The sequence below is a fragment of the Humulus lupulus genome, chromosome 1 (assembly GCF_963169125.1).
Source record: "Humulus lupulus chromosome 1, drHumLupu1.1, whole genome shotgun sequence".
NCBI lineage: Eukaryota > Viridiplantae > Streptophyta > Magnoliopsida > Rosales > Cannabaceae > Humulus > Humulus lupulus.
The window spans coordinates 278,688,043-278,712,218 of NC_084793.1; the positions used below are offsets into that span (position 1 = coordinate 278,688,043).

A 24,176-nucleotide genomic window follows, 5' to 3' on the forward strand; every position below is an offset into this window, starting at 1 on the left:
CTCCACTTGACGCTCGGGACATGCCAACGAGGGGAGGGGGAAACAGTGCGATCAGCAGGTCGCGCCATAGTCTGTCGCATTTCAGGGATGGCCATGACTATAATGAAGTTGATTCCGGCAGAGGAAATGCTGGCCAAAGGCAAGGAAAGAGGAGTGGAGAACGGAATCCCCCACCAAGAGAAAATCGGCCGACGAGCCAGAATGCAGGGGGCAGCCTAGGCAACCTAAAGTCTTTGATCGACTGGGCGCTAGCGAGCAAAGGCGTGGGGATGATGACTTGAGGGAGTACTCAATGACAGGCGAGAAAGGCACGACGAGTATGCCCCTCCAACACTGGTCGCCCCAATAGTGTCAGATGTTGTACAGGCCCAGCTTGATGCGTTGAATCAAGCCATCCAACAACTAGTGGGGAGCCAAACATCCCACATCGAGTATGACCGAAGAAGAGGCACTCCGTTTATACAAAGAATTGCAATGGCTGAGACTCCAAGAAAATTTAAGATGCCAGTATTACCCAACTTCAATGGATTTGGAGACCCAGTATCTCATGTGAATAAATTCGAGATACAAATGGACATCCAGAAGGTGTCAGATGACGCTCGCTGCAGAATCTTTCCAGCCACCCTATCCGATACTGCTCAGGAATGGTTTTTTAAATTCCCCCTGCTAGCATAGTGTCATGGGAGATGTTCGTGAAAGAGTTTTACAGACAGTTTTACGCTGGTCGAGTACATCCGACTGAGGCCAAGCAATTGGTCGAGATACGCCAGAAGGAGGGCAAAACCTTAAAGGAGTATGTCCAACATTTTATACGAGTCGCTGCTGGGGCTAAGACAGTTGGTGATGAGGGGAAGATGATGACACTTACTGCTGGGGTACGATGTCATTCATCCCTCTGGAATAGTTTAAGGGAAAATGGGGTAAAGAGCACCCAAGAATTCCTAGACCGAGTGGACTGGTACATCAAGCTCGAAGAGGCAATTGCCAATGAAGGGAAGGCGCCCGCAGATGACCAGGGTCCAAAGGAAGATCTCGCCAAAGTCGCCAATGGGTCTGGGAAACCCAATGGCAACAGCAAAAATAACGGGAAAAACGGAGGAAAAAGGGCAAACCATGAGCCGTCAACGTCTGAAAACAAGCGCCCTAAAAGTAACAGATATAAGCCAAGTTTCACCAATTACACGACCCTAGTTGAAAGCAGAGTAAAAGTGTACTAGGCTACCAACACCACTGTCCCTTACAAGTGACCAGCCCCGATCAGGAAAGATATCTCCAAGAGAGATACAACCAAGTTTTGTCGTTTTCACAACGACTATGGTCATGACACCAACGAGTGTAACCATCTTAAAGATGAGTTTGAATTCCTTATCAGACAAGGACACTTGAGAAGATATGTACGAGCCACTGGAGGTTCTCAGCGAGAGGCTCAAGGAGGCAATGAGCAGGCACCTGTACGCCAACACTCGCCATCTTTATAACCAGCTTCAGTTGCGGGTATATTGCTGACCATCTGTGGTGGCCCATACCTGGCAGGGGATAGTTGGAAGGCAAGGGAGCGATACGCCCAAACCTTACGTCACGATCAAGACATTGAAATGATAAAAATAGAGGAGCGAACTCCCAAAAAAGCTCGAACAGAGGAAGAACTGATAACTTTCTCTAAGCTTGACGCTCAGCATGTCCGGTTTCCCCATTCGGGCCCTCTGGTCATGGACATCCAGATCTCCAATATGATGGTTAAGCGGGTGTTAGTGGATACAGGGAGCTTAGTAAACATTCTGTACAAGTCTTCGCTGGAGAGGATGAAGTTGTCAGTGAAGGATTTGGAGCCATGCAACCAAACCATTTATGGTTTTTCTGGCGAAGGGCTTGCGCCAACTGGGTCAATCAGGCTTCCAATCACAGCAGGAACTGCACCTGCGAACAGGACATTACTCACTACTTTTATAGTATTTGATTGTCCTTCTGCATATAATGTTGTGATTGGAAGGCCTATTCTAGTCGACCTGTGAGCTGTGACCTCGGTTTGGCACCTTGCCATGAAGTTTCCAACCGACGCAGGGGTAGGATGTGTGTTGGGAAACCAATGAGAAGCATGGGAATGTTATAATTTCTCAATTACCAAGGCAAAAAGGGCGGATCGGGGGAGAAATCCGAGAAAAGGTTGCTGCTGACGAATGAATTACAAGCCCAATCAAGTGAACAAGTCACCAAATAGGGTGTTTCCCAAAGTGAGGATAGGGATTTAGATCCTCTCTTTGGGGATTTTGAAGAAGATGTAGGACTAGTGGAGGACCTCGAGGAGGTCCAATTTGATGAGGCAGATCCGACCAGGGTTGTGAAAGTTGGTAAAAACTTAGAGACAACAACAAAGCAAAAACTGGTGGAATTTTTGAAGAAGAACCAGGAGGTGTTTGCCTGGTCGCATAAAGATATGGTTGGGATTGACCCAGTAGTTATCAGCTATGTCTTGAATATAGGTAAAAGTTTTTACCAGTACAACAAAAGAGGAGGCTCCTCGACAAAGATAGATCAAAGGCGTTAAAAGAAGAAGTCGAGAAGCTAAAGGAGAACAGATTCATCAGGGTGGCGTTTTATCCATCTTGGGTCTATAATCTCGTGCTGGTTCCCAAGCTGAATGGCAAGTGGAGGATGTGCGTGGATTTCACATATCTCAATAAAGCCTGCCCAAAGGATTGTTTCCCACTCCCAGGATCGACCAGCTGGTCGATGCCACATCAGGGTATGAGATCTTGTCATTCATGGATGCATACTCTGGATACAACCAGATCAGTATGCACCCACCTGACAAGGATCACACTAGCTTTCGAATCGATACAGGGCTTTACTGTTACAAAGTAATGTCTTTCGGTTTAAAAAATGCTGGTGCGACTTACCAGCGACTAGTCAATCACATGTTCAAAGAGCTGATTGGTGTTAACATGGAGGTATATGTTGATGACATGCTGGTTAAGTCAAAGAAGGTAGAAGAACACATCGGGGACCTGCAAAGAGTGCTTCAACATCTTGAACAAATATCAGATGAAGTTGAATCCCCTTAAGTGTTCCTTCGGAGTTGGATCAAGGAAATTTTTGGGATTCATAGTGAACCCGCGAGGTATCGAAGCTAATCCCAAAAAGATCAAGGCCCTGATCGAGATGAAGTCGCCAGCTAAAATTAAAGATGTTCAAAGTCTAACCGGGAGGATTGCCGCTTTGAGTAGATTCATTTCCAAATCAAAGGACAAATGTGTTCCATTTTTTAATCTACTTAGGGGCAATAAGAAATTCGAGTGGACGAAAGAGTGCGAGCAGGCTTTCCAAGCTCTAAAGTCCTATATGTCGCAACCACCGATTTTGTCCAAACCAGTCGAGAAAGAAACTTTGTTCATCTATTTGGCAGTCACCGAGTATGTTGCTAGCACTGTCCTGATCAGAGAGGAGGAGCATGTTCAAAAAGTTGTGTATTATATAAGCAAGAGGCTAGTATGAGCAGAACTGCGATATCCGCCCATTGAGAAATTAGCCTATTGCTTGATTTTGGCTTCCAGAAAGCTGTGACCATAATTCCAAGCTCACCCCATCATAGTACTCACCGAACAGCCACTACGGAAAGTCCTGTAGAAACCAGAAGTCGCTGGTCGATTGTTGAAATGGGCAGTTGAACTTGGACAGTTCGATATTTCTTATTTGCCACGAGCAGCTGTGAAGAGACATGCTCTAGCAAACTTTGTTGCAGAACTTACTGGGCTCCAGGATACCGAGCTAATAGAAGAGCCTGAACTCCAAAGCCAAACTCCTTCCTAGAAGTTGTTCGTAGATGGCTCTTCCAACGAGCACAATGATGGAGCAGGTTTAATCTTAGTCATGCCTGAAGGACATCGATTCCACTGTGCAATCAGATTCGACTTCACAGCATCCAATAACAAAGCCGAATTCGAAGCTCTACTCGCAGGATTAAGATTAGCCAAGGACATGGATATAAAGTCACTTGAAATCTACAGTGACTCCAAGTTAGTGGTTAATCAAATTATTGGAGAATACCAAGCCCGGGGTCTGAAGATGGTTGCTTATGTGAACAAAGCAAAGGACTTATTGGCACAATTCGAAAAATATAGTCTCCACCAAGTACCTCGTGACCAGAACTCAAACGCTGATGCTTTGGCCAAGTTAGTAAGCACGAAGGATGCTGACACCTTGAATATACTGCATGTTGAACATTTTTCCGCACCAAGCATTCAAACAGAAGAGTCTTCCCTGGTAATCAAAGCAACAGACACGTGGATGATGCCATTCATTGAATACTTAGAACATGGGGTGCTACCGACGGACAAAAACAAAGCAAGAACCCTCCAGAGATATCGACTCGATTCATTCTAGTCAATGGAGTTTTGTACAGGAGAGGGTACTCAATGCCACTTCTAAGGTGTATTTCAAAGGAAAAGGCCAAGGAATTAATGCGAGAAGTCCATGAAGGTTTATGCGGAGATCATGCTGGGGGGCAGAGTTTGTCAAAAAAGATCCTAAGGCAAGGATAATTCTGGCCAACGATGAATGAAGACTCTGTGGATTTTGTTCGAAAGTGTGACAAGTGCCAAAGGTTCTCAAAGATAATGCGAGCAGCCCCTAATGAGCTAAAACAGATACAAAGCCCATGGCCATTCATAGTATGGGGGATAGATTTGATCAGGTATTTATCCACGAGAAAAGGCAACGTCAAGTATGTTGTAGTTGTTGTTGACTACTTCACAAAGTGGGCCGAAGCTGAGCCACTTGCAACAATAACAACCAAGAAGGTGCTAGATTTTGTGGTAAAAAATATTGTGTGTCGCTATGGGTTGCTAAGAAAGATTGTCTCGGATAATGGCACACAATTTGACAGCGATTTGTTCACAGATTTTTGCGAAAGGCACGGGATTATCAAGAGTTTTTCTTTAGTAGCTCATCGGCAAGCAAACAGACAGGTCGAAGCTATCAATAAGACACTAAAGGATACCCTGAAGAAAAGGCTTGAAGAAGCGAAGGGGGCATGGCCAAAATAGTTACCTGAAGTCCTTTGGTCGTATAGAATGTCCCATCGAACAACAATGGGCCATACTCCATTTTCTTTGGCCTATGGATATGAAGCCATGTTGCCTATTGAATTAGATCCACCATCGCATCAAAGGTTGGCATACGATCAAAGTATTAATAGTCAGTTATTGATGGAATCTTTGGATTTGGTCGATGAAAGGCGTGAGCAAGCTCACCTTCGAGTAGCAGCTTACCAGCAAAAGGCCACTTGGTATTTCAACTCTAAAGTGCGTGAAAGAAAATTTAACGTGGGAGATTTAGTACTTAGAATAGTTTTTCTTAACACCTGCGATCAAGCTGCTGGAGTGCTTGGACCTAACTGGGAAGGTCCGTATAAAATTGAAGAAGTCCTCCAACCAGGCACCTATAAACTTGCTCGCTTAAATGGAGATCTCATTCCTCTCTATTGGAATGGAGAACACATGCGCAAGTATTATCAATAAATAGTTCTTTTTAAAGAATTGTCTTGTATTAATTTCACTCTTTATAAGTTTATGAACAAGGGTTAGTCAGTCATATGACTAATCTCTTATAAGTGTAAGATCAAATTTTTGATCACTCGTATAGACACGATTGTGCATTTATTAAAAAAAATAAAAGGAACTGTGTGCAGCCAGTTATTCTTTCAAATTATTGTATTTATTACAAGTATTTTCTCATTACGTGTGTTGTTTTGCTATATTATCATTTTTATAAGTCTCTATTACGAGCAGCAATGTTCGAACAGGTCTTGGTCATGGCAAGTGACTAAGGACCTTGAGCTCCTCAATCACTTGGGGGGCATATAAGGTACTAAGCAAGCAAGGCATATCAACAGGCATATGTAAACACATGAGCAAAATAAGGGAAAGCATACTACGGTACTTAAAGTATTTTTAAAAATTTTGTTTAAATTTTGTCAAACCAAATCAAAGTGTTATGTTAAGTTTGGTCATGCGAACAGATGTTATAATAAATTACAAATATTATAATATCAAAGAAAAATGTTTTACATCGTGAGCAGTTGCTGCTCAGATGTAGTTGCTAATTAAATTAAAAGCTGCCTTACGCAGCAAAAAAAAAAATTGTCTTGACATCACGAACCGTGGTTCGTGTGTCCTAGTTACAAATTAAAATAACATAAATAAAGTTATGAAGCAGCTGGAGCAACTGGAGGATCTTGCTGAGGCTGCTGGTCGACTGTGGTATCAGCACCCTCGTCAATGCCTTCAATGCCCATAGCCAAAGAAATCTCAAGGGATCCCTGAGCTGTCTCCTCTTCCTCCAGGCGAGCAACGCACTTAACCAACTCAGCCTACTTCATACGTTTTGGCAAATAATCATAGTTTGCTTCGGGATTTCTTTTCCAGAACATATAAAAGCAGTTGAACGCTGCTTCCTTGTACCTCTCCAAGTCACTGGCGTTAGTCTCTTCGAGCAATTTGACTCACTCCTCCAATTCAGAAGTTTCTTTCCTGCTAATCGCCAGTTCATCTTGAAGTTTGGAGGCCTCTTTAAAATTAATCAATGAAGCATCCTTGTACTTCTCTTTGGACTCCGTGACTTTGACCAGGGCCTCCTTAAATTGCTTCAACTCCTCGCCCAGTTTGGCATTTCTCTCCTCAGTCGCTCTTAGCTCCTCAGCGTGTTTGGCCTCGACTACCTTGAGCTGCTCGCCGAGTCATTCCTCGACAACCTTAATTTCTTCAGCGTGTTTGGCAGCCATCTCCTCCAAATGACGCCAACCAGTACTCATGGTCAAAAATCCCTGCGATTAGAGAAAAATTAAAGTTGTTAGTATAAATAAAGGGTTAGAAAGACGATTAAACCATAACAAAGATGACGACTTACGCTGAGTACTTCACTTAGCGCGTGGTTGAAGATTTGGTCGGCCTTCAAGGTAGAGACGTTGATGAAGGATTCTTGGCTACGCCAGTATCTCGACAATTTCTTTAGCCTGTCATTGGCCGAGTTGCAAGTTTTGTTTAGGATAGCCTCGACCTGAGTCTTATCTGGCTGGGCAGGAGGATTTGGGTTGCAAGGAGCTGGAGGAGTCAGATCGACGAGAGCTGGAGGAGGAGTACTCCTGGAAGTACTTCCCTACATTGGATTTGTGGGTGATGTTGCTCAGGAAAGTGCGAGCAGACTCTTGGTGGTAGAAGTGGAAGAACCCCATGTTTTTGTGGTTGGGGTTAGACTTGAGATCGAACAGGTTGTTGATCTCATGTGGCGTAGGTACAGGGCACTTCTTATGGTTATAAAGGATATCGAGTGCAAATAGTACTCTATATCCATTGGGGGTAATTTGAAAGGGGGCGACCTCAAAATAATTGGCCACCCCTTGGAAGAATTTGTGTAGAGGCAAGATTGCCCCTGCCTCGATATGGTATCTTGACCAGGTGCTGAAGGCACCCCCAGGCACGTTTGCCCTTTGGCCGAGTGAAGGTTTGATGAGGGTTATCCCAGGAAGATCGTACTTCTTGAGATAGTTGTTTACCATCCTAGCTTAAATGATGCTAGGAGGCGCTAATACCATTCGACCTCTGGCCTAAGGCCAACGCGAGGTCGGGCTTTAGGTTGGATTTCTGGGGGTGCAATATTTATAGGCAGGGGATTTGTAGAAGGCTCTTCGGTGCGAGGGGCAGGCTGGTTAGAAGAAGGGTTGGCTGTTCTCTTCTTTCTACGAGCAGTATACTTCACGCGACCCATGTTTGGTGGACTAGACGGAGGTCTGGTCGCTGGGTTATGTTGAGAAAATGGGACTTCTGAAAATGGCAGTGATGGTTGTTCTTGATCCTCGAACAGTAGTGGGAGTAGAACGTCGTCAATCGGCCTCTCACCTCCCCAAGGATCATGCATGAAAATCTAGGAACAAGAAAATGGAAGATGGGATTCTATGGCCAACAGATAGAAGAAGTGGAAACGTTGGGATAACGTTGCTCGTGTATAAAAGATAAGCTTATATACTACCAGCAGCATTCTAACGTAAACACTAAAAACATGTGAACAGTTTGGAAAAACAGATTAAAAAGCAGAAGTGAAAAGTTTTTTCAAGGAAACTTTTCAACTTTGAAAATAAGCGGGAAAAACCCAGATTTTTCCGAATGCATAAAAATTGAATTTTTACTTCGATTTTGCGCCCTAAATCAGTATTCCTACTTACCAAGCCAATTGTTAAGCCACATTTAGTGTTTTTGTTAATTTAAACTCCTATCCTATCATACTACCTACGAGCTCGATTACCCCAAAATTATTTTTTATCAAGAACATTCAAAAACTTAAAGTCCGAATATTAGAAAAATAGAGAAATAGACATTGCATGGTATATCAGAGACAAAGAAGATCAGGAAACTTACTTGAATGGAAGATTGAAGTGAAGTCATGAGCATTGATTCAAACGACTGGACAGACACACCATGAATCGCCTGAGTTTTTCTTGCTTTGTTCTTCAGAGTTCTTGAGGAAAAGAAGAATGGTAAAAGGTAAAAAGTGAGAAGGGTGAGTTATTTATACTGATCATGGCATTGAAAAAAAAGGTAATGATGGGGGTGAGTTTTCAAAACGTGGAGAAGCGTGTTAGCCATCAAAACACTTTTGGGAAACTGCAACAACCATAATTAGCTACTTTTTTCGAAAAGGCACTGACAGATGTGACAGGTCATGCAGAGGGTCGGTAGGTTAAGTTTATTTTATGCTGGTCATAGTAAAATAAACTTGGGGGGCAAATGTTTACCCAAAAAATGAATACTTGATGACGTGGCAGAATTAACTTACACGTGGGATGCACGTGGAATTTTAAGTGAGTATAATCTGTTCGACCATCGACCAGAAGAGAATTGCTCATCAGACATCATAATTATGGGTGGCCAGCCTGGTCGCATATGTTCATTTATTTCCTTCAGATATATAATCTTATAATTATGTATTAATAGCAATTTCCATTATTATTTAGATACGCATGTATTAAATGTAATTAAGGCCCATTGACCCATGTAGAACTCCTTGAGCCTATAAATAAGAATCAAAGGGCTCAAGAGAGGGGACTTTTTTGAACTTCGGAATTCTAAGAGAGAAATAGTGTTTTTATCCACCATAATTGTATTCATCCGAAAGCTTGTGAAACTCCTGAACCCTAGTTCATTGATCACAGTTATTGGAAATATACATCAATAAGAACGCTAAGTGGACATAGTTTGTTACCATTTTATTGGGGCTGAACCACTATAAATCTTTTGTGTCATTTATCTTTTCGTCTTGATTTCATTTCATTTTTTATTGTTTTGCTTGACTCCGTGTCGTTGACCAATTCGAGGGTCAACAGTAACAAATACATCCAATCTTATCTACTTTGCTAATGTTCTGGAAAGAGCATAACACTATAATGTGTAAATAGAACATATCGTAGATTGGCAAGTCAATGTAAATCCTGTGCACTGATTAATCTTAGGACTAACTTATTTTGAACATATAATCATATTTATATTCCATTGTGATTACGTCACTATAAATACGATTAACTATATGCTTGGGATTTAATAGAAGTTTATATTAAACAAATAATCATGAAAATAAAACATGTGAGCAAAGTGATTGACCAATTCAAAAAATGATTTCTATTCTTTTATTGATAATAAATGAGATTACAAAGAAATTGAGTTTTAATTAGGGCATAAAACCCCAACAGTCTAGACTTAACCATATTGGAAAAATTTATAAGTGTATGGATTACAAACCAAACATGAGCTAAATTAGTTTGGAACAAACCATGTAAAACTATTCGACAAGTAAGAAAGTTGGAATGTAAAATAAACCAACTACAAATTAAGTCGATTCCGAGGCTGGAAAATTTTGCAGAATAAGTTTCAACCTCACAACCTCGAGGACCTACTCGAGGATGAGAAAAAGTGACTAGAAAATTAAGATATAACTAAACTACTAAAATTACATGCTAACTAATTACTTTCGAGTACATGGTGAAAGTAAGGTTCGACCTTGACATTAACAAAGTCGAACATGGATATTTTGAATAAATTGTGCATAAATGCATTGAAATTCGAGCCTAAATCCAATAGATGTATTTGTACGGATAAACAAATATAAAACCAAGTCTTTAATATAACATGCCTGAAATATTTCGACTTAGAAATGTAAATCATATATTAAGGCAAGCTAGAAACAAAATCAAATGCATAAAAAGATTTTCGAGCCATAAACTATATGCATAAAGGTTAAATGTTAAAACTTAAAAAAAATAGCTCTAAATCGAGCTGTGAATTGTCTTCGCCCCAAGGGCACATATAAAGTAAATAAAATATTACAAAAATAATAATGGGACGCATCCCATGACCTCGCCCTCACGGAGCAGGCATCTCCCCCTCAGCAGCTCCGGACGCTCCTGCCGGCTCTTCAGTCCCATCCTTGGCATCCTCTTCATCGAGGCGAGTCTACCACCTCTCAACGAACTCAGCCTCGAGGGTGTCCAAGAAACTGGTGTCAAGCTCGGGACTGTTGACCCAAATACGGTACATCGCCATGTCAACAGCGTGATCCTTCTTTGACTTGAACTCCTTGAGAAGGCGGGCCTTCTCACCTTCGATTATTTAGAAGGTTGCCTTCTTGTCCTTCTCCAGCTTGGCGTTGAGCTCCTGAAGTTCCTTGATTTTGGAGTCCTTCGCCTTGATCTCGGAATTCTTGGCCTAGACTTATTTCAAAGTCACGGCCATTGTTGACTCAAGGTCGGACAACTTTTGGGCAGATTCCAAGGCAGCCTCTAGCTTCGGTTTGCGTTCGGACACCTTCAGCATCACAGTTTTGAGCTCGTCTGCGAGCTTTAACTAGAGGTTCTTGGACTCTTGAGCGTAGGCTCGACTCGCAGAAACTTCGTTGTTCAACTTGAAGTTATGCTGAACAAACGAAGCGAAAGCCTATACACAAAAACAAATATGAGTCATTAAATATACATGGAAAGTCTGTATAAGCAACGTTATAGAGAAAAATGACTAACTGAGGCAAAGAGCTCGCTGCCCTTGTCGAAGATGGTGTTTGTGTCACGGCAGGAGGTGAGAAACTGCCATTGGTGAGCACCGAGGTTGCTAAGACTTTGGCTGACTCGGGATAAGACTTCCGAGCCCAAGCTGACTCCATGCGATCCTGCGGCTTGATCGATCACATATTCGAGGATGTGGGTCGAGATTGATGGAAGATGTTCCCGGGTGGGGACTTATTTCTTTGGGGTCGGAGTAGGTTGTTGGGGAGCTTGGACCGGAGGATGTAGGGGGTTTGCGAGCACCACCGACTCAACTTTAGTAGTGACCCTGATCTCGGGTGTAGGGTCGACAAACTAGCTCGGGCCTTGAATATCCGAGGCTGGAGGAGTCACCTCAGATTTCTTCAAGACTTTGGAGGGACGCCCTTGGGTGTTTGCCTCCCTTGGCTCCCGAACGACGGTTGAGCACGTTGTCCAGGTCGGAGTCCATATCGTCTACAAAACACACAAGTTGCAACTTAGTAATCGAGGCTAAGCCACTAAAAGAAGCAAGATTAAGGAGAAAAGAAACCTAACTGGTACTTTCTATCGATCTTGAGCTCGGCGACCAAGAAATTCCTCTATCTTCCAAGGAAGCTGGAGGAGTCCTTTCTCTATAAGTAAGAGTTAGCCTCGAGAGGTCTCTATATATGTTGGTCTTGTATTGAACGATGATCCCATCCTAGACCTCGTTCAAACTATACACCCTATGCACCCTATGATCTACCAAGACCAAATGTAAAAGTTATCCCTAGGATCCGGGAAGAGGAACAAGGTGTCGGGTTTGTGCTTAAGTAAAGAAGGGGACCACATATTGGAGCTAAGCACTACTTTACCTCCATTACCCAAGCTCGGCGAAGCCTCGTCTTGTGCTTCATTTCCCGAGGCAGGCCGGTCATGTCGGTGAGTTGCAGGGGGACGAACCCATGAGCTCGAAGACCTCCTCCTGGGGGGAGCTTGTCAGTGGGAAGTGGCACATGATCCCACCTACAGTATTTGCTGTAACGACCCAAAATTACTAATAAGGCTTAAGGGCCTTTATAAGTTTGCTGGGAGGGCATAATTGGTATTTATGTGAGTAAATGATTAAATGCATGATTAAGTGATATGCATGATCCTATGATTATATGGATATGTGAAATGTATGTTTATGAGTATTAGATATGCATGTGGGCCCTGTTTAGCTTGTAAGGGCATATTTGTAATTTTGGCCCGTTGAGGGCATAAATGTAATTATATGTGATAAATTGTTGAGAGCACATTATTATGTAAATATATTTGCAGCATATGGCTTGAGACGGTCCTAATGAGCGGTTTGACGAAATAGTCACGGCGGGGGATTTATACCCGACTCGGGGGAGCCTGGGGGTATGTTTGGGAATTTAGAAAATATATCGGGGATTATTAGACATTGGGTAAATATTTGGTAATTAATTTGATGATGAGATTAAATGATAAATATTAGGAACACTTGAGGAATTAGTGGGAACTGGGAACAAAATGACTATTTTACCCATAAGGTCAACTTGAGGGCTAGTTATTTAAGAAGGACACCATGGTCTTTTGCCTAGGAACTAAGGGATATACTCAGCCATTTACTTGAAAGAACTGTAACCTAAAGAGATATTCAAAACTCTCTTTCTTCCTCACGGTTTGCTCTCTCTCCCTCTACTTTGAAGCTAAGGTGATGGGGCTGCTGAATTTTGGCTAGGAACTGGGAACTAAGTTGGTTCTAGGCTAGGTCAAGCTGAGAGGAAAAGAAAGGTTAAGATAGCCAGAGGATCTTTGAGAAGTTAGGGTCATCAAATTCAGGTAAAACTCTTGTTCCCCACCTTTGAATTTACTAGATAGGATTGAATGATGTTAGGCCTTGAACATGTGTTTCACTTATAGAATTTGAGTTGAATTGGATTGGGTTTCTGAGTGATGAACTCTGGTTGAAAATTGGATAGTGACTAAGGTGTAATTGCTAAAGTCTTGGTGATCAGAAATATTGAATTTAATCTTGAAATTCGTAGTGGGTTAGTGTTGAATTGAAGGGGGGAAATTTTTTGGACTTAAGTGGGTGTTCTTGGCTGGGAAGAAGGAGGAGGAAAACCCATAATTTTCAGGGTCGAAGGGGGCGTGCTGCGACCTAGGCAGGGGGTGCTGTGGCGCGTGTGGCCCTTATGGCCTGGGTTGCTCTCTGACTTGGGGGGTGCGCCGTGACTTGCCTGGCCAAGTCATGACCTGCCTCCCCTTTGGCTTGGGAGTGCTTTCTCACTTGGGGAAAGTCGTGACTTGTTGAGCCAAGTCGCGACCCGCCTGGGAAGTTTGGTCTTGGAAGAGTTCTAAGTGTTGTTAGGGCTCGGGGATTCGATCCTAGGTGCTTGGGACAATGTCTACTACCCGGTTTGGTAGAAATTGAGGTCCCGGAGGCTAGTTTTGTTCCTAAGGTATTATTTTTATAATTGGAAGTAGGGGTGAGCATCGGTCGGTTTGGGCGGTTTTTTCACAAAAAAAAATCCAGAATTCGGTTTTCGGTTCGGATTGGTGCAATCCAAAAACCGACCAAACCAAACCAGTTTAAAAAAAAACCGACCGTTTTGGACCGCGGTTTGGTCGGTTAAACCGACCAAACCGAATTGATTATTTATTTTTTATTTAAAAGTTTTAGTTAAAAAATTAAAAATTTTGGATTGTTAGAATCCATTTTTGTGTGTTTTTAAAACATAAATATATAGAACATAATTACATTTACAAGTGCCCTAAGTTTTTTTTTTAATTTTTATTAAAAAATTTAATAATTAAAAATTATATAATATTATATTATTATTTTATTGTGTTCGGTCGGTTTCGGTTTTATTGGTCGGTTCACCCAAAATTTCCAAACCGACCGAACAGTGGCGGTTTGCACCGTCGGCGGTTTTTTCGGTTTTCGGTTTAAACGGTTTCGGTTTTTTCGGTGTTCGGTAGGTCGGTGTACACGGTTTTTTCGGTTTTTCGGATTTTATGCTCAGCCCTAATTGGAAGTTGATAGATATCAATGGCCCTTGTGACTAGGTTTATTGTCGAGGCTGAGGACCGTGCTTGGAATCAATTCACCTTCTCTGCTCGGAATCAAAGGTAAGAAAACTGCACCAGGTTATGTGGTTATGTTGGGACTAAGAGTTCCCTATATTTGTATGCAATATTGTATGCAATATTGTATGGTGGTATTATGCCATGTGAGTATGAAATAATCGGCCTAAGAGTGCCTGAACTAATATTGGCGCACGTGGACGCGACTCGGCCACTGGTAGTTGAGGTTAATTAAATAATCACTGAGCTTGGCCTAAGTAAGCCAGAGTCAGTGGGTTGAACATTGAGCTCGGCCTAAGTGAGCCAAAGACAATGACTTAAACAGAGGGTGCAAGCTAAGGGTCAACCCTGTATATTGTATGATATGTTTACTATGGTTAATTTGATGAATATGACATGTTGAGTACTTGGATAATAGATTGTTTATTTGTCAAATGTTATCACTGATTATGTGAATGCTATGGACTACTGAATATTTGGTGATGTTTTATGGATTATTGATTATCGTTATTTGTTATGCTATGATTTTATGGTTTTCTTGTTGGGCCTCGACTCACGGGTGCTACGTGGTGCAGGTAAAGGCAAATGTATGATGGATCAATCATGAGTTAGAGAGCTCTGGGGGCGAGGTGTACATTTTCAGCTGCTTGGCCGCCACGGTCGAGGGTTTGTATAGGAACAGAAACCTAAAATGTGTATTTTGCCATTAGAGTGGCCTTGATTGTTTGTAACTTTTGGAAATTCTGTAAATATGTTCTTTAAACCCTGTTTTTGGGATCCCATGTACTAAACATTTATTTTAATGAAAATTATCCATTTATGACCAAAATCTTTTAAACCTAACCTGTTTATGACTTTAGGATCACATTTTCATTTAAATAACTTGATTAGCAAGTCCTGCACTAATTTAAACACACAGTGTAACGGTCTTGGTTATCCAGGGCGTTACATTTGCAGTAGGCCAAGTCGTCGGTCGATTGGCCTTCTTCCAAGAGGTCGCAGGCTCGAAGCCAATCTTCGTGGAGAAGATACGACAGAGACCGCCAACCATAAGGCAGTTGGAGCAGGGCTGCCTTATGCTCCACCATCGAATCAGAGGGGGTGGGACAGTGGTAGTTGGCTGTAGAAACAATTTAACATCAGTATTCCGAACTTTGTGATTTAGTGAGAAGGAAAAGGAGATAAGTTCGAGGGTACTTACGAATGTGCTGGAAGGAGTAAAATTTTGAAGGAGCGAGGCCATCCGTCGAGAAGAAAGTGAGCTTAAAGTTCGGAGGATGGTTTGGCATGTCCTCAAAAAGCTTCTTCTCCTTTGGATAGCTCGATATGTAATAAAAACCATCTCCTCCCCAAGCTCGAGAGGGGTTGCCTTTGAGGCAAAAGAGATATAAAATCTCTTGAGGTGAGGTTCCTTCCCACCCCAGCTCGTGATATAATGACCTAAGGGCAGAGAGAACCCTGTAGGAATTGGTCTGGAGTTGGAAGGGAGCGAGTCCAACAAAGTCCAGAAAATCCTTGAAGTAGGATTTCAGAGGGAGCAGAGCCCCTGCCCTCATGTGCTCGCGACTCCATGCAGCGAGCTTGACTTTACTGTTGGGATTGCCATCTCTCGGGGCGAAGCAGCTCCGCTCGCTCGAAGTTGCAAGCCAACACATTAGAGTGCCCGAAAGCTTCAAGCCATGATAGGCTAGCATATCAGATATCTGGCTTGTGGATATGACTAAGCTCCAATAATGCTCAGCCTCGAACAATTCCTCTCTTAAGGTAGGAATGGAAGCAGCTTGTGAGGTGGAGGGGCGGTTTGAAGGATCTCCCATCAGCGAGAACGAAAGAACACCAGGCTCGAAAGCGATGGTGATTCTGAGTTTAGGATCGAGAGGTACAGGTCTGATCTCGGGGTCCAGATCTGGGTAGATTGCGACCCGTAGTATTTTTCTCTTTTTCTCCTCGACCTCGTCAATCTGGCGTCGAAAGTGGTCTTAGAAATCTTCTTGTTCGCACCTTTCTCGATGCTCGCGTATCAGGCATTGGTTCCAAGTGAAGGGTAATTCCAGATTGGGAGTAGATGGAGAATAGGGGATTGTGAGCTCTGACCCCCATCGATTTTTAGATTTTGTGACATCTAGCAAGGAAGAAAAGGGTGAGGGCCAGGCATGTAGAAAATCACAGAAAAAGTAGTTTTGGTGATTCGAGCTCGAAAGTCCAAGATCAAGAATATACCTCAATCGAGACTAAAGTCTCGAAAGAGTAGGATGAGTTCGAAGATAGCCCCGAACTATTGTAAAGTTCGAGCTTCGAGCGTGTATTCACACGAGAAAGTGGGGAAGTGGATATTAGTTTTAAGGATCCTGGATTTTCAGGGATAAAGCTGACGGTTACCCGAAAATGTGATATTTTTGGGATTTGTGCAGTTAAAACCCTAAATCAAAACCCCTATTTCTTGGCTTACAAAAAACGCTAATCCTAACCATAAAAAACCCCATTGTCGCATTTTTTGCACTAAAGAATTTGGGTTAAAAACCATGATTCTGTTTATTATACAATACGTCGGATCAAAAGTTTGTTTAGCATCAAATAAACGACTTTGCAAAAATTGGTAAATATGTTCACAATGAAGAGAATACACGTAAAAAAAACATATGAATATCAAAGCACGGGTGAAGAACGTGAACTTACACAATGTTGTTCGTGGGTATGATGAAATCATCGACTGAAGGAGCAGTTGCAGGAAAGCTTTCACAGAGTCGAAAGCACTGGAGTTATTTTGTCTCTTTGGTTTAGAAAACATGCACATAATAACTCTGGGGTTTTATCTTTTCTCTGGTTCGTGTTTCCTGAGGAATAAAGATTATAGTGAAGATGATGAAGGAGAAGAGAGAACTTATATATATTTTTTACCGATTTTTTCAGAAACTAGAATTATAAAAGATAGGAGAGCTTAAAAAGAAAGGATTTAGCAAATGCAAGCAAGGTTTTTATGTGGTTGGGGCATTAATGAGCCTTAGTCCATGAGTCAGTTGTATTAGAGCTTAGAGAGCTTTTGACAATGGAGTTTTCTGCAAGTTTGAGCAGAGTAATTGCTTACAAGAAAAATCTGGGATCCCCTCTCCAATGCACCACTATTCATATTTATAGGCAGGCGAGTGCACTGGGCTTGGGCCGGGCTAGTCTGGGCCCAATAAGGGTGTAAATATCTTTTGCTCTCTGATGGAGGCCCAATACAAAGGATTGAAATATAAAACATAAATTAACCAAGGCCCATTGGGCCAACCCAAAAACGATCACATTATAAGACTTGCAACAAACTGGTGTTTCAATCTGGGTGTCATGGGCTACAAGGTAGATTCGGGGGACAAGATCTGTCAGTGTAGTGGCGGCGCAGTTCTGAACCAACGGCGTACATTCCCGAGGCAGCCTCCTCTGCAGGTTACTTATGGGGACATAGCTCCACGCTTCTTGGGACGATGTCAGTATCGGGGATACTTTACCACGCCAAACTCGGCCAACCGACCCAGGTCCGTTTATCAACACCCCCCTCCATTTACCAGGGTCCCGGTCCGTTTACCAGGACCCGGGTTCATCCACAGCGATCCCGCCCTAATCTCGGACTTGGGAGCCGCAACCTCTTTTACCGCATCTCAAGAGACATCCCGGTAGGCGGTCCCGGGTTTATACGATCTGCCCCGGCGATGGTCCCGACTTACACTCCCGGATGCCTTTTGGGCCTTGCTGAGACTTGGGCTGCCAATATTCTTTTTCTCTTTGTCTACTGGGCCCGATCTGGGCTTTAACTCCCTGGAAGGTGGCCCATGGACTTAGAGTGTGGATCCGTATATTTTGGAAGAAACGGGGATAACATATATATATATATAAATATGATCCCGTGGGATATCAAAGGTCGAATAAATCTGGACCATTGGTTTGATTCGGGGTAGGATCTAATGGACGGGATACACATATGATGATGGCAGCAAAAAGTTGGGATACGAGAAGACGTGGGCAGATGAAAAGAGTCCTCAAGTACTCTGACTACACAATCCATGGCTGATGCGTGTCCACACTCGAGTGTGGTAGGTGGCTCGATTTTCGGAGGTAGCAGTTCAAAAGTTTCATTCTCATAGGATTCGAACTGATACTTTTGAGGGGGCAAAATGTTACACCCAAATTTCGAGAATGAAATTTTTGATCTCGAAAGTTAGGCTCGTAAGGTGTAAGCTCGAAATAAGCAAATTCGTCATATAATCAACATTAATGAGAAAATCAGGAATAGTCTTGCTGAGTATTAAAACGACGACGTTGGAATTGGTGAGCTCGGAATTACGTGGTCTTGAAGGTGTTCTGAGATTACAAGTCGAGCTCAAAGCTACAATAACAAGGATTTAACACTTGTATAAATCTCCTGGTTTATCTTTTATCATCAGAACAAGACAGTTTGAGCTCGAGCATTGTGAGCTCGGGAAGGGATGATCTCGACAAAGTCTCTTGTTAAAACCGAGATAGCGAGCTCGTGGTGGTTGGTCGATCTTGGAGGCATTCGATTATTTGAAGTCGATAGCCAAGTGTGAACACATTTACTGTTTGAGAATCCCTATATCTAAGGGATTGGTTGTAATCTGTTGTTAAATCCCGAACATCTTGGGGTTTATACGCGTATTATATAATTATTTATATATGCATTTAATTTTATTTATTTGGTGATTTGAATAATAACTCCCCAAAATGTGAGGGGAGATTTTCTGTAAACCAATCTATAAATAGATTGGAGCTATTCATTTGTAGGGAACTGAGAAATTTGTATTGGGAATAGTCTGTTAAATTGTTTCCAAAATACTTTGAAAGAATTCCATAGTTGAATAACATGGACTCGTGTACTAGACAAATTTTAACTACTGAACAACGTAAAAAATCGTGTCTTTAATTGTTGGCTTCTTTTGGTATTTTGTTTGATTACTCTTTATTTCTAGGTTGACAAAAAACAGTGTCAACACATGCTTTGTTAGTCCAATGTTTTCCCATAAATATTTAACTTTTAATATGATTTTCTCATAAATTTTGTATAGAAGCCAAAAAATAAAAGGGTTAATTACAAAATGCACAATGTTTGAACAAAAAAATCTAAATATACGGTTATATAAAATAATTACAAATTTACGGTATTAACTTTCAGGCTAACACGCTTACTTATTAACACACCTACACAATTATGCATCACTTCACATTTCCTCAAACTAATATTATATATATATATAAATAGATGTTTACATATATATATATATATATTTATACAATTATAAATCTTAGACACGCAACTTTTAAACTGAAAAATGAATATTTATTTATATATATATGATAATATTTTACTATTTTCTTTATATTCTCTGTACTTTAGTTTTATTTTTTTTGTCTTTTTTCTCTTCAGTAATTAATTCATACATACTTTTAGTGTGCTAATAATAATAATATCAACTATCTTCTACTTTTTTTATCTTATTATCTTAGTATCATACATAAAATTTCTAATTAAATATGTCATTTTTCACTTTTTTTTCTCTCCCTTAATATTACTTTTTATATTTAATTTATTTACAGTCCTATTTTTATTTAAATTGATATAAATGATCTTTCAATTTTATTATATATATATTCATAAATTTGTGTAACATATATTAATAGTAGTAGGAGGGATAGAATATTATATTTTTTTTTGAAAATCATAGCTAGTTAAATCTCAATACTCAATGTTAAACTAAAATCTTAATCTAGTCAAAGTTTAAGCTTTGTTGTAAAAATATATTTTAAAGTTAAAAAATTAATTTTGTAAATTTTTGTAACAATCATGTTAAATAAATTTATAAATATTTATGTAAATGTTAGTTACAAAAATAAACTTCTTGATTGTGAAATTAGTTTTGCAAACTGTTGTTACAAAAATGTAAAACTTGTATATAAAATTATTGTAATTCACTACTCTCTAACTGTAATTTTATATAAATATATATATATATATAATAAAGTGTTTTATAAATAATGAATGTCTTAAATTTATATTTTTAAGTTGTATAATATAAATTTAATGTTTACTGTAATTTTTTGGTATAATATTGTAACATATGGAAAATTATAATATTTTTATGTAAATTTTGGTTACGATTTCTTAACTATAAATTATTTTTGTAAATGTTAGTTACAAAAATATCTTTCCTAGTTATGAAACTAGATTTGTAAACTATTGTTACAAAAATAAAAAAAATTAGTTACGATTTTGTTCGTAAATTTTATGTACAAAATAATACAATTCTAAAACTAATTTTTGTAAATATTATTTATAAACACGTAAAAGATATTTACAATTTTGTTACATATATTTACAAATTTGTAAACGTTGATCACAAAAAATTGTATTTTACCGCTTTTATTTAAGATTTAAAAGCCACTCCGTATTTATACTTTTGCCACTCCGTGTTTTTATCTAAAAATTCCATATTTTTGTAATATACCATATTTTTCATATTTTTTTTAACTTTTAATGCATTTTTGTAGATTTCCCAATATAAAATTTTCCTTTATTTTATATTTTTGTTTCGGAAAATAGGGAAACTTTGATAAAGTCCAAGATGGCCTGAACCAATTAAGCCCAAGCCCAATGTTGTAGGCCCACAACAACTACCAATGCCCCTAAAATTAATAAGGGTAGCGAATGCGCTGTTACATTTATTTAAAGAAAAGGTGGGCTGTACCTTTCGATCTTTAGAATATGATCTGAACCGTGAAATTGTAACGATAAAAAAATAAACGACCCAGATCTGAGTAGTCGATGTACCTTAAAGGAGGTTTGAATGGAGAAAGATAAAAAAAAAGAGCGCTAACTCACTGACACCTATCCTAACCATGGTTAACAGATATGCGGTTAAGCCTCTGAACCTCTAGCCTAGTATAAAATCACACGGCCAAGAGGAAAAAATTCACACATTCTTGTTCACACAATCTTCAGGCGTCTTAATAAACGCCATTTTCTCTGTTTTTTCCTTTCCCTTGTTTCTTTGCATTTTTAAGCGTTTTTTATTTTCCGAGCGAAGATGAGAGAGTGCATTTCAATCCACATCGGTCAAGCCGGTATTCAGGTCGGAAATGCGTGCTGGGAGCTTTACTGTCTTGAGCATGGCATCCAGGTTCGTAATCTTCCCGATTCTTCTTGGTTTTTCTTTATTCGTACATACATTTCTGTTAGATCTGACCAGATCTGACTAAAAATTGGTTAGGTTGAGGTCACTTTTTTCTTTTTATTTTGGTAAATCGGTAGGATATTGGGGTATTGGCTTTGTTTATAGCAATGTATTTTAGATCTACTGTTTTAAAGGGTTTGGATGGTATAGATAGGATTTCCTCTAATTCTGCTGAAGTTATTTTGGGTTAGGTACTTGTTGATTGAGTATTTACTTATTTGTTTCGTTGTAATGGATGATGCGTATCAGATCTGGTGTTTGGTTAGGTGTTATTAGTAGTAGATGATAATCATGACTTTAATTTTTAACTAGACTAGCTAGATCTACTATTGGAGTTGATTCATACGCTAGATGCTTGGCACAGAGAATTGTATCGTGAGTTTTTATTGATTTATCCCTCGTTTGGAGGTTCAATTCGACAATATAACCGAACCTAAATTTAATTATTTTTCTTAATTTATTTTGAATAAAGATGTTTATATTTACACATTGTCACTGTATGGTGAATTATATTTGGTTTTGCGTAGCTTTTAGTTGCATTTTTAGAACCCGTAATTGAACTTGATGTTTATTCAATTTTGTCCGCATACTGATCCTCTTTCCTTTATTTTTTAACAGCCTGATGGTCAAATGCCGAGTGACAAGAGTGTGGGAGGAGGTGATGATGCATTCAACACCTTCTTTAGCGAGACTGGTGCTGGGAAGCATGTTCCCCGTGCCGTTTTTGTAGATTTGGAGCCCACTGTCATTGATGAAGTTAGGACTGGAACTTACCGCCAGCTCTTTCACCCTGAGCAGCTCATCAGCGGCAAGGAAGATGCTGCTAACAATTTTGCTCGTGGCCATTATACCAGTAATTTTCTGCTTTTTTGCCTTTTTTGTTTTGTTTAATTTCAATGGATTATTTTTTCTTATACATTTTATGTTTTACTCAGTTGGAAAAGAGATTGTTGACCTCTGCTTGGATCGCATCCGTAAGCTTGCTGACAACTGCACTGGTCTTCAAGGGTTCCTGGTTTTCAATGCTGTAGGTGGAGGCACTGGTTCGGGTCTTGGATCCCTCTTGCTTGAGCGTCTCTCCGTGGACTATGGCAAGAAGTCCAAGCTTGGATTCACTGTCTACCCTTCTCCACAGGTTTCAACCTCTGTTGTTGAGCCTTACAACAGTGTCCTATCCACCCACTCTCTTTTGGAACACACTGATGTTGCTGTGTTGCTTGACAATGAGGCTATCTATGATATCTGCAGGCGCTCCCTTGACATTGAACGTCCAACCTACACAAACCTTAACCGTCTGGTTTCTCAAGTAGGTTCTGATGTTGCTATTCCTTGTGAACGTTTTATATTTGTTTTGTCTCATTGAACTGGTGTTTATCTAAATTTATTATGTATAAATTTCAGGTGATCTCATCTTTGACTGCATCTCTGAGGTTTGATGGTGCTTTGAACGTTGATGTGACTGAGTTCCAGACTAATTTGGTCCCGTACCCCAGGATTCACTTTATGCTTTCATCCTACGCTCCAGTTATCTCCGCAGAGAAGGCCTACCATGAGCAACTTTCTGTTGCAGAGATCACCAACAGTGCCTTTGAGCCTTCTTCCATGATGGCCAAGTGTGATCCTCGCCATGGGAAATACATGGCTTGCTGTCTGATGTACAGAGGAGATGTGGTGCCCAAGGATGTCAATGCAGCTGTGGCCACCATCAAGACCAAGCGCACCATCCAATTTGTGGACTGGTGTCCTACTGGATTCAAATGTGGTATCAATTACCAGCCTCCAACTGTTGTTCCTGGTGGTGATCTCGCTAAGGTGCAAAGGGCAGTGTGCATGATCTCAAACTCTACTAGTGTGGCTGAAGTGTTCTCCCGCATTGACCACAAGTTTGACCTTATGTATGCCAAGAGGGCATTCGTTCACTGGTATGTGGGTGAGGGTATGGAGGAAGGTGAATTTTCGGAGGCCCGTGAAGATCTTGCTGCTCTTGAGAAAGATTATGAAGAAGTGGGTGCTGAGGCTGATGGAGGTGAAGATGATGATGAGGAAGGCGAGTACTGAGGACAGATAGCCTCTTTATTGCCCAGCAATAGTTTTAGTAGAGCATAATTTCTATGGTGACTGACTTCGCTGCAATATTTTAAATTTAAACCGTTTAAACTGTACTGTTTGCTGTTTCACCTCCTTGTGTAGCGGCTTATGTGTTTTTCTTCCCGTTCCAGACTTCTCAATGATATGGATGTGGCTTGCTTTATTATGTTTTATTATCTCTTTTTCTACGATTGATTATTTCAATTTCCGCTTTAAAAAATTTCTTCCTGGTGATAATAAAACACCAATGAACTGAAGCTTATTCAAAAGATTCGCTCGACCACCATGGAATTGAATGAATGGCTCAATGGCCGAATTAAGCGGGGATGTAAATGTCTGCTTTCCCTTCTCTTTTGATAAAAAAGTGTCTGCTTTCATTTTACATTTGGATTATAGAGTTGTGGCAAATGAGCCCACCCTTCAAGAACTGCTTAGATCAAAATCAATATATTATTAGAGCCTTCTAAAAATAGAAATTATTAGCCCTTTCTTATTATTTATAAAAGCCTAATGGCTCCAAGTCAAAGTTTTCTTTATCTTAAAGCTTCATTGGCCTAAAAAGGCACAAAGTCAGTTTTCTTTGGAGACTGCTCTATATTCTCCAAACATAAACTATAAAGAAAGAAGTAATCACATGACATGAGCTGGCCAGGCCACTATATAGGATATATACATATATGTATATATATATTATTCCATTTCCACCTGGTTTCTGTGGTTACCTTAAA

At 40.4% G+C, this 24,176-nt stretch overlaps 1 protein-coding gene across 1 annotated transcript; it reads left to right on the plus strand.

Moving 5' to 3' along the window:
- Window positions 1-21,091: 21,091 nt before the first annotated feature.
- Window positions 21,092-23,621, plus strand: LOC133807112 (tubulin alpha chain-like). Its single transcript, XM_062245275.1, has 4 exons — window positions 21,092-21,306; window positions 21,979-22,213; window positions 22,296-22,666; window positions 22,762-23,621. Exons 1-4 carry the CDS (start codon window positions 21,214-21,216, stop codon window positions 23,416-23,418), a joined length of 1,356 nt encoding a protein of 451 aa, XP_062101259.1. The 5' UTR covers window positions 21,092-21,213; the 3' UTR covers window positions 23,419-23,621.
- Window positions 23,622-24,176: the final 555 nt, after the last annotated feature.

What these genes read in the sequence shown, in the direction of transcription:
- LOC133807112 (XM_062245275.1), top strand. Translation starts at nt 21,214, where the DNA reads ATGAGAGAGTGCATTTCAATCCACATCGGTCAAGCCGGTATTCAGGTC. An exon ending in GTCTTGAGCATGGCATCCAG is followed by an intron (nt 21,307 to 21,978) that starts GTTCGTAATCTT and finishes ATTTTTTAACAG; the next exon opens with CCTGATGGTCAAATGCCGAG. An exon ending in TGCTCGTGGCCATTATACCA is followed by an intron (nt 22,214 to 22,295) that starts GTAATTTTCTGC and finishes TGTTTTACTCAG; the next exon opens with TTGGAAAAGAGATTGTTGAC.